The sequence below is a fragment of the Cynoglossus semilaevis genome, chromosome Z (genome assembly GCF_000523025.1).
Source record: "Cynoglossus semilaevis isolate Cse_v1.0 chromosome Z, Cse_v1.0, whole genome shotgun sequence".
Classification (NCBI taxonomy): Eukaryota; Metazoa; Chordata; class Actinopteri; order Pleuronectiformes; family Cynoglossidae; genus Cynoglossus; species Cynoglossus semilaevis.
In genome coordinates this window covers 8,584,495-8,595,064 of record NC_024328.1, presented here as the reverse complement: position 1 = coordinate 8,595,064, position 10,570 = coordinate 8,584,495, and the positions used below count along the sequence as shown (strand labels likewise).

At 44.3% G+C, this 10,570-nt stretch overlaps 1 protein-coding gene across 3 annotated transcripts in view; it reads left to right on the top strand.

The window, feature by feature from the left end:
• The window catches only part of kank1a (KN motif and ankyrin repeat domains 1a), a 41,115-nt gene that overhangs the window by 20,669 nt on the left and 9,876 nt on the right, over window positions 1-10,570 (top strand). For 2 of the 3 annotated variants that reach the window (XM_008336185.3, XM_008336184.3), the window contains 2 exons: window positions 657-786; window positions 7,185-9,776. In XM_008336185.3, coding sequence (XP_008334407.1) covers window positions 750-786; window positions 7,185-9,776 — 2,629 coding nt within the window. In that variant the 5' untranslated portion in view covers window positions 657-749. The remainder of the gene's footprint in view (window positions 1-656; window positions 787-7,184; window positions 9,777-10,570) is intronic. The other variant, XM_008336186.3, reaches the window with a different exon arrangement.

The window sequence follows — 10,570 nt, the reverse complement described above, 5'->3', positions numbered from 1 at the left end:
TGCTGAACTTTTGACTGACAGAATGCAACATGCAGTAACATTTCATGTGATTAAAAGTGTGTAATAACATCTCATTAAAAAATCAATCAGTGATTGATTTTGTGACTGCTGTTGATAATTACAATGATATGAGGTGTTTATGAATTTAATGGATGTTTTACCTCTCACATCTAATATACCAGTTATAGCAGGGGTGTCAAACTCATTTCCACCACATCAGCAGTACAGTTCCCCTTGAAGGTGGTAACTGTAAGACTGTATAGCTGTTACTACTGCATAACATATGAATTAATGTTTCTGCAATTCATTGTTATTTATTCAATTTACAAATATTGTAAATTGCTCTATGTAATAATAGACTTTATTATAAGGAAATTAAACACTTTTTTTAAGGGTAGCACAAAATGACTTGGCGGACCACGTTTGGCCCTCGAGCCTTGAGTTTAACACATAGGATTATTTATTTATTTACATTTTCTGGCAACCCAAAAACTACATCCTGTCGGCCTGGGAGTCTGTTGTCAGGACTGACTGGAACAGGATAAATACTGTAACAACACAACATTAACGGTCCTTTATCTGTGTTTTCTGTAACTGCCACTGATTGAGCTCCACTTTAACACCTGTCAGTGACTGTGTGCTGTGTTTTGTCTCAGTTTGCAGGTTGCATGGTAATCTGGACTTGATGCATGGCAGTTGCATGACCACAGTAGGTCTTGTTGTGGGACTCGGAGCACAAGGCTGCAGCCATGGCTCAGACCATGCATGTGAATGGCAACGTTTCAGGTAAATACCCTCATTTCTTTATACATGTATATTTAACTGTTTGTTTGTTTTTTTCAGTCACTTTATTATGTTGAGTTTAAGTTCTAACAGGTCTGGTCTTAATGTTTTGTCCTTAATGACTTTGTTTTGAAAGGATGTTATGGATTATTATTATTTATTTATTTATCTATTATTAATGTATGTTTCCCTGAAGTCTCACGTTAAAACATCTCCAGTTTGTCTCCCACTGCCTGGTGCTCATCATGGCTAAATAAAACCTGGCTGGACAGGGCTACAATGGCACTAAATGTGGACTGGGGGTCCAGTTTCAGGTTTACCTCAGCTGTGTATATTTAAGATTTCTATGTTAAGCCTCAGTTCAGAATAAAAGAGTCATCAGCTCCTTTTTTAACACTTTTCTGGAGTAGCTGCAGCAACTCAGCGAAAGTTTAGGAGGTTAAGTGTGAGTTTGCTTTAGTGGTAGCACAAATGCTAAACAAAGTCTGAAGAAATGTGTAAAAAGATTCAAACACAGAAGTTCTTTAATGGATGGAGTTTGTTGCCATATTCCTCTCACATACCTGCAGGAATGTGTTTGGTGGAGGAGAGATTTTCCCTTTAAGTTTTTCTGAGGCGCTCACACCGCGCGCACACACAGAAGATTTTCTCGTCTCGGTGTGAAATGAATGCTGTCAGCCGAGGCGCAGCTCTGAGCACACACCTGCAGGTGGCTCACATTCCTGAACAGACTAACAAGGGAGAGTGACGCTTCTTACTTCCAAATCCCTCCAGGAATGCACAGCACGCAGGAGACTTGCACGTCGGGCCACAGCGTCCGTCTGCACATCCATATGTGTTTGACTTTGAGGTAATATCTCTGCAGGGTGGATGTCTTGTCCAAAAGAAAAGGAAGGAAGGAGGGGTCAGAGTGGGGGGGTTCACTTCAAAGGCTGAAACACAGCAGGCTGTTTTTTTTTTTATTTTCACTTTTGCTACACAATGTTAAATAGTGAGGAATGCTGAGCTAACAGAGGGAACCACCTCCTCCCTCTTCAAACTATAAAATAAAAATAGCATCGCTGCAGTGCTGGCAGTAGACGTGCCAAAGTGCTGCAACTCATCAGCTGCACAGAAAGAATGTCAAGAATATAGGAGTATTTATGCTTCGGTCTCGAGACACTGCGCAGCTCACGTCGTAGTGAAAGTCACTGTGGTGAGTTTAGTCCTTGATCAGAGGGAAATGTTGATGTAGTTTGGTCTGAATTTGCTCCCGTTCTGGACGTGATTCTGGATGTAAAATTCTGAATGACTTTTCCTGGAGATTGTAAGTCTAAGTTGTGTTTCCTGACAGTTAAGTCTTAGTTTCATTCTTAATCCCCTGGAGACGGTGCGATGTCAGTGTGAAGCCTTATGTAAATCAGTACGTCCACTTAGAACTCCACTGCCCACATACTCCCACATACGATTTACTTTGGCATCATTCTTTAGCAGTATAACCACCAGATGGCGGACCTCTAGTAACTTTTCACAACTTTTTTTTGTTCCAAATATTATTTTTGAGTTTTCCGTCCAGACGAGTTAGTTGGACACATTCACCTCTGCTGCTGTTCTGTTTCCTCTGGTCCAATGTGAGCAATACTGGGCAACAGCCGCCCCCTCCCCCCCCAAACTTTCTGGTGGTACTTTGGTTTCTCTTTTTTTGTGTGTATACATTCACAAGAGCTTCACAAAAAACTGAGCTACACATTTTACAAAGGCAGACGAAGATGAAAGGCTTTGTACACTTACTTAGTATTAAGCATAAATACTTCAACTCTCAAAACTGATCCCCCAAAAAGTAAGTTTAGGAACTCAACTCAGTTAACATATATAATATATATTTATATCTCGGTTAATAAAATCTGTTATTCAGTTTAAATCACATTTTCTCTTGTTTGGTTTCAAATCCACTACTTTTTTTTTTTGCTGTTACGGATGATTTTCCCAAAATAAAATTAAATATGGTTCAAATGAGGAGCTCTATTTATGTTTTGTAACATTGCTGTTGGTTTCTGCCTCTACACAACACTGGTGCCTTCTCATTCTCAACCCAGCGATGGAGCAAGACCTCCGTGTGAGGAAATAACTGCCAGATGTTAAACGATAAAACACCGGCTGATCTCAATTCACTTAACTTATTCCATTTAACCTGCACTAAGGCCAAGTGGTGCGGTTTTACGAACAATTTGCAAATTTTAACTTCAGTCGTCTTTTTTCTGGTCAATATTTGGCTAAATAGCTACATATTATTGCGATCCAACATTAACGTTGTTTAAAGCCAACACCTGTGTCTGTCATGTAGACACAGCTCTATGTCTAAAGTATAAACCCTGCTGAGGCCGAGCTCAGAGCTCAGAGCAGAACAGTGGCTGTGGCCTGACGTTAACACCGGCACTTAGTCATGGACACAGTTCAGAGTTGTCAGAGTTTGCCCAGTGGCTCTGTCTCCCGCAGCCCTTTTTCAAACCCCCACTAGAGCTGTTTTTGTTTCCGCAGTGAGGACGGACCGGACTGCCACTCTTAACGCCCCCGTGGTACTGTTCAACCTCTGCCCTGTTTGTGTGTGATTTCTGTAAGTGCTGCAAGGTTTTTACAGCGTGTGTCAAAAGGGTGCTATGGTGCTGGGTCTCAGCCGACTCAGTGGGATAATCGAGTCTTTGATTCTCTCCTCAATGGCACTTACTCTGTCCACGCAACAACATCTGAATTAACTGACTTGTTGCTTGTTCAAGTCGGACTGTAGCTCGTTGTGCAGTGAGGGCTTCATTCTGCAGTGTGGCACGAGTCGTACACGACGTTGCGCTGTTCTCATTCAGAGACGCTTTAAGGGAAGAGGAAGGCACCGTACCGCATAAGAGGGTGAGGCTTTACCTCGAAGAAAAATTAAAGCCTGTGACAAACTGCAGGTAAAGGTAACATAGAGACAAGATTGCGTTGGAGATAAACTTTTGATTTACGTTTTAAACAATTTGACAACATTTTTCTTATTTTCTAAGTTGAATTTTTTTGGCATATTTTGGCTGCAGAGAGGATCATGGTTACTGTTCTCTGAATATCTGCCTTGGATGCAGGATACAGATCTGGACTGCAGGCAAGCCAGACAATCACATGCTCTTTGTGTTTATTTCTGTGTTTTAATTTGAACTGACTGAGGTCTGGCTTTGTCCTGCCAAAAGATCTGCTGAGTTCCTGGAGGAAAAAAATAAAGAGTTGCCTTCATTGAAGCATATGCTTTCATGACATGCCTAAAACCAGTAGGTCTTAGACATGTCAGATGACTAAGACAGATGACTCAACTTTGTGTTGAGTCATCTGCAAAGAAATTGATGTATGGTTTTAAATCAGTGGCAGACATTAAGTAACATTGATTTTTTTGAATGATTTCCTGAGCTCATGTGAACTGTGGGTAATCGTTGTAGCACGGCAGTTTCTAAAGCAACACTACCTGAGTGACACAAGGACAAAATTAACAGCAGCTTTGAATTCCTAAACTGTTAAAATCCTATCACAGGTTACCAGCTGATAGAGGAGCCTCCAAAATGTTACTTGTATGTTGAAGTACAATTTAATTTACTTGTGAAATACGTGGCAGATTTTACATGACCTTTTTAAGTATCTGGTTTTTATGCGAGGAAAATTGTACTTGGTAACCATTGCCGAGAAAGGACCATAATGGGTAACATTTTGAAACTGCCCTGGTGTTTTCAGAGGAAGCCAAAACATTTCCTGAGGTCCGCATCATCATGTACAGAGTGAGGTTGTTGAATTTGGCAGTGGCGTGCTGCACAGTCATTGAAGTTTGTCAAAAAAAAAAAAAAAAATCCAAAACAGCAGCTCAGTCTTGTCCATTCCACTGCTGTTCCACAGGAAAGGTCGGGGAAGTGCGTCTTTTTAGTAGTGATTGTTCTATCGTTGTGACAACGATTAAGATTCTAGTTTGTTGGTTCTACTTTTCTAGTCAGTAATTTTATGCCTAAAGCTCACAGGCAGAGCCAGGAAATACCAGGCTGGGTGTATGAGAAAAAGCTCTTTGTGTGTGTGTGTGTGTGTTAGCGTCCACCCTTCATCCAAATACTTGCATCATGTTTAACAGTGACTATTCCACTGTAATAATCCAGTGTGTCTGAATAATTTATGAACAAAAAAGTCTATCTTCTAAATGACTTTTCTTTATTCAACCACCAAAAATAACGTAGCCGTATGTGATTTTTTTTAAACAGCTTCTGTTTCCTAAAGCACGTATTAAAGAAAAGTTTGAACTTAAAAAAAAAAAAAAATTAAAACCTTTGTTTCATTCCCAAGTTGCAGTAAAAACGTGCATTGTTCCTTTAAATGGAAAGGGAGGTCAGTCGTCCTGTATCAATGTTGTGTAATCCCTGTCAAATTGACAATGCAACAGCTGCAGATCGCTGCAGCGGCGGTGTCACTGTTGGCTCCCTGTCACTGGAGCGTGACCTCCCTCGGTCGTCTCGTGTGCATGAGGTCATCGCTCAGCTGTTGAGGTTCTCTGCTGTACCAGAGACCAAACCTGTGACAGGGCAACATGGCTGCCCCATAACTGGTGCCTGGGGTGCGGGGGGGGGGGGGGGGGCTTACGTGCGGTCCTTCTCGGGGATCTCCTTGATGGCGGTTTCCTCACACGGCTTATTTATAACAACAAAAACAGGTCCAAGAAAACAAACAAAAACTTTAATGTCATTTTAGCACTTAATGTTATCTTTTCAACGGTCGTTCTGGCCTCACAAACATTTGATCGTGTCATCGTCTGCACCTCTGAACATTTAAACGTGTAAATAAATGTAATCTTATGATTCATTTGATCGTTGAACCACTGGATCAAAAGCTGGAGCCAAAGCTTTGAAAACTCTCAAATCAATGTTCCACTACATGTCAGTGTTTTGTCACGGACTTTAAATGCTTTTAAAAATAACTTGGATCCACACACACACACACACACACACACACACACACACATGTATTTTCACATGACACGACCTGAGTGTGTGTAGACAACACTTGTGTGAAGCCTCGACTTCCACATAGTGTGATTTTAGTAAAGGAATAAAACCTCGGCCTCAACAGTAGAAAAGCTGTTTGTCTTAAGAACAGCCTGTTGTTGTAATGAATCATGTTTATATTCAGTGTTGCAGTGCCTGTGGTTAAGGGTGGTTTATTTAGCTCCCCGAACCCCAACCACTGAATAACAGAACTTTTATTTGGGATTGGAAGTGCCTCAGCTTAAAGCCTCCCAGGATTGGAGGACACAGCTGTCCAATGGGAGGCCAGGGCAGTGCTGCGCTGAGTTTACACCAACAGTGGGACTTTTTTTTTTTTTTTTTCCTCTCTCTTTTCCTTTCCTTATGGAGAGAGTATTGAGAAAGAGTCCACTGTGAGGAGGAGAAAACAGCAGTGGATCAGTGCAGACAGCCTGGTCTCTGTGTGTGCTGTAAACCCTGTCCTTAAAAACCAGGCAGCAGGAGAAGACGAGGGGTGGCAGGAGGGATTGAAAATAAACATGGAGAATGTGGCGTTGGTCTGAGGTGAGTGGAGCTGATGAAGTTTTAGCAGCTGCTGTTTCTGCTGGTGATCCTCCGGTTGTTAGAGCTTTAATGAAGGGGGTTGACAGGAGACTGAAAAAGGGGAAAAAAAGAAGCTGTGTGTGCGTGTGTGTACGAGGCCGTGTTTGCGTTAGTCGGTGAGAGTTCCAGACATACCAAAAACAAGACGTTGTGTTTAGCCAACTGCAGACACTGCAGCTCGAGTTCAGAGAACAACATATCCAGAAGAACGTGTGAGGATTTGGACTTCTTTAAAATATGTTTTCTGCTGCTCGGTACCTTGTTTTTTTTTTCCATTTTGGTTTTAAAACCTTATCTTTGCCTTTCAGGAAATGTTGTAGTGTTCACACAAAGATTGGATTTTGACCTGTAAAATATTGACTGTTTGTCTGTCTCACTTAACCCTTTGATCTGTCCCATGTCCACTGATTGCAGACAAGACACTTACAGATTTCCAACAAACCTCGTCAGGCTCCGTTGTGCATTTGTAATCAACATTTGGTTTTTATTATGGATTATATTGCGCCACTTGCTGTTTACTGTTTACGTCACACAGTTGAACTTCACATAGTTTAGGGCTGACCCAAACCATCACTTGCCAGAGTGATTGCCAGTCAGGCTGCTCCAGCAGAGATGTCAGATATTTTGTAGCAAGCTTGTACTTGCATAGTCAGATCACAAACAATCGTCACTGACTGGGACAACCCTTGCACCCCACACTCAAACTCAAGACTTCATCTTGAGCAACAAGTTAATTTTAAGCTTGCAAACGTATCACTCGCTCACACTAAAGAATTGCTTTTGTTTCATTGTTTTTTCTAGAAAGAGGACAAAGATGCTCAAACACAGAGGACGAGAAGGACTCCTACTACGTTGAAACACCATACGGTTATCAGTTAGACCTGGACTTCCTCAAATATGTCGATGACATCGAGAGGGGCAACACCATCAGGAAGCTGAGTATCCAGAGGAAGCCTAAAGTGGCCAAACCCTTGGCAGTGCCTCGGGGCAGCACTGGCGGGGGCAACACTCAGGCTGAATGGACCTCGACAGACTCCTTGTCCTCATCCAACAGTGACGACAAACAGTCTCCGGTCTTCTTCACCTCCAGGCCTCACGTCTCCGCACCACTGACGCCCACCCTACCGAGGGCCACGTGTGACGTTCCTGCGCACCAGTCTTTCTCGATCTCCACAGAACAAAAGCAGCTTCTGCCTCCTCCTTCGCCAAGGTTTGTCCCTCGTCACAATCCCCTGGTGGAGAAGACACTCATGGAGACACGCCGCCGCCTCGAACAGGAGCGGTTGCTCATGCAGCAGCACAGCGACCCCCCGTTACCCCGTCGCCGTCTTGCCAGCTTTGGGGGCATGGGCTCCAGCAGTTCGCTGTCCTCTTACTCGGGCTCTGTCGCCACAGCCCCACCTCTTAACGGTCATCTTACAAACGGAGACTACAACCCCTACTACCCACAGTCCTTGGGTGGCTCCATCCGCCACAGCCCAATGAGCTCCGGCATGACCACCCCCGTCACTAATGTCAGCCCCTTACAACTGCACCAAATTCGGGAGCAGATGGTGGTGGCTTTGAGGAGGTTGAAGGAGTTAGAGGAGCAGGTGAAAACCATTCCTATCTTACAGGTTAAGATTGCTGTTCTTCAGGAAGAGAAAAGACAGTTGGCGTCTCAATCAAAAAATCAAGTTCCTGGAGGTTTTCGTAAGCGTTCCTACAGTGTAGGCTGTGTTGACCAAATGGAGAACCCGGGCCCCATTCAGAAAGAACCGGAGCTGCACATCATGGAGCCTGAAGCACCGGAGGAGTGCGCTCAGCGACTAGAGGAGTTCAGGCGTCTGGCTGCAGAGGTCCAGGCTCTGGAGAAGACGACCCAGGATACTAATGTGAACGAAATACGGCCCAATAGCTTTACTCAGAGCCAAACACACCAGAAGTCTGTGGGCATGGTCACTGATGAAAACATGAACAACCTTAACGTCAGACGGACGAGAACGAACAGTCAACACTGTATGCGGGACGCAGGAGTGGAGACGGAGCGGCGGGAGGTTCGCAGCGCTGCTGTGGGTGTGAGTGAGGCCATGCTGGGCATGACGAGTGAAGCTGAGAAAGAGATTGAGCTTCAGCAGCAGACCATCGAATCACTAAAGGAGAAGATCTACCGCCTGGAGGTGCAGCTGAAAGAAACCACCCACCAGATGGAGATGGGGAAACTGAAACTGGAGCTCCAAGCAGCTGGTGGATCAAACAAGAAAAAAGCAGACAAAGGTATGATGGCCCGCCCGGAGATGTACAACGTCTGTGTGGAGGCCAAAGTTCAGACGCGCAGCCACGGCGTGGGCGACCACGTGGAGTTCAGCCACGTTAGCACAACAAAGACTGTACAGAGTCACACCGTAGGGGTCTCCTGCCAGCCCAGCGTCAGCAGCGTCGCCATCGGCCCCGAGATCCCAATGGACCAGTGGGTTGTGCACAAACGCGTGGCAGTAATTGACCAGTGTGTAGGTCGACAGGTGGAGACGCACCATCAGCTGGTCGGCACAGAGCTGAGTGTCTGTGAGGTGGGGATTAACACAGAGGAGACGGTGGACAGCTTATTCCTCTGCAAACCCATGACCGAAGTCAACAAAGAGTCGAGGTCAGTGGGCTGCGGAGACTGTACCATCAACGTGACCGTCAATCCCATCAAGGAGCTGGTGTCACGGGGGACTGACCCAGAATCTGTCAGCAAAAAGAACTGCGGCATCACGGCTGTCCCTGAGTCCACAACTCAGCAGACCAATACTGAGACAGACGTTGCAGAAAAGTCAACAAACACAAGACATGCTGCGCTGATGGACTCGTGCACCGAAATGGAATTGATGACTAGTGATAAGTGCACCAACACAACTGTGACAGAAACCAGGACAGTGGCTGCTGGAGAAGGACTGGTCAAAGACGCTCACTCCACAGTAAAGACACGTTCGATCGCTGTTGGAACTGCCACAACTGCGGAATCAGTCATCGGTAAATCACACTCGCCTAAAACCAAAGAATGCGGGGTGGGACCGGTGAGCATTCACGAAAACTTCTTGGTCGGCTTAAAGACCAGAAACATTGCATGTGGCCCCTCCCAGACGGCCGAATCGGTCAAATCGGAGCCTGAAACGAGTCAAGCTAAGAACCAGGGAGAGGCGGGACTGGACCATTACATTGAACGGGTGCAGAAGCTGCTGCAGGAGCAACAGATGCTGCTGACGGAGAATTACAGCGAGCTAGCAGAAGCCTTCGGTCAGCCCCAGTCCCAGTTTGGATCCATCAACAATGAGCTGGTCAGCACTCTGACGTCCCTCAACTCTGTCGTGAAGTATGGAAGTGCCGAGGACATCCTCAAACTCCAGGCAGAGTCTGCGGGTTCAGACAAAGGTGAGACTTTCACCACGTCCACTGGTGAGAATGTTGTTGGTTCCACATCACAGTTGTTGATCCTTCATACATGTTGTAAAAACACACTTGTCCTGTAATTACTGACTCAAAGAAATGCAAGACAGTCTGAAGATTTACCTCTCTCTCACACACACACACAGGCAGCAGCCCTTAGGACCTGAGTTGTCATCATTTTATTTTAATTTTTTTCCCACCTTTTATGATTAGGTTAGAACATAGGATTGTTGTGTTAGTTTTAATAATCTAGTGAATGCTGCTGCCCCTGCGTTCCCTGTACGTTGGTGCAACAGTGCTGCTTAAATCCAGTCACTCAAACATGTCAAGACATTTAACACAACAAGTACTACGATAAGCTTTTAAGAAATAGGATTGTCTATTGGATATGAAAAAGAAAAATCATCTAGCCAGACAAGTCAGAGCTGAGACAAAGTCCGATTTCACTCAATTTGAAATGAATTAATGAACTAATAAACAAATTATTAATGGATTTTTAGGACAGTTTTGCGTCCTGTGCAGGGGTCAGTACATCATCAGTACAGGGCCAGTTGTAACTGTAAGACTGTACAGCTGTAACTACTCCATAATGTATTAATCAATGTTTCTGCATTCGATTATAATTTATTCAGGTAACAAATACAGTAAACCCTTGTTTTTCGCGGGGGTTACGTTCCAAAAAGAACCCGTGATAGGCAAAATCCGTGAAGTAGAAATCTTTATTTTTTTTACAATTAAATACTCAGAAAAAGAAGAGAAAGAACGAACAAACCATTTTA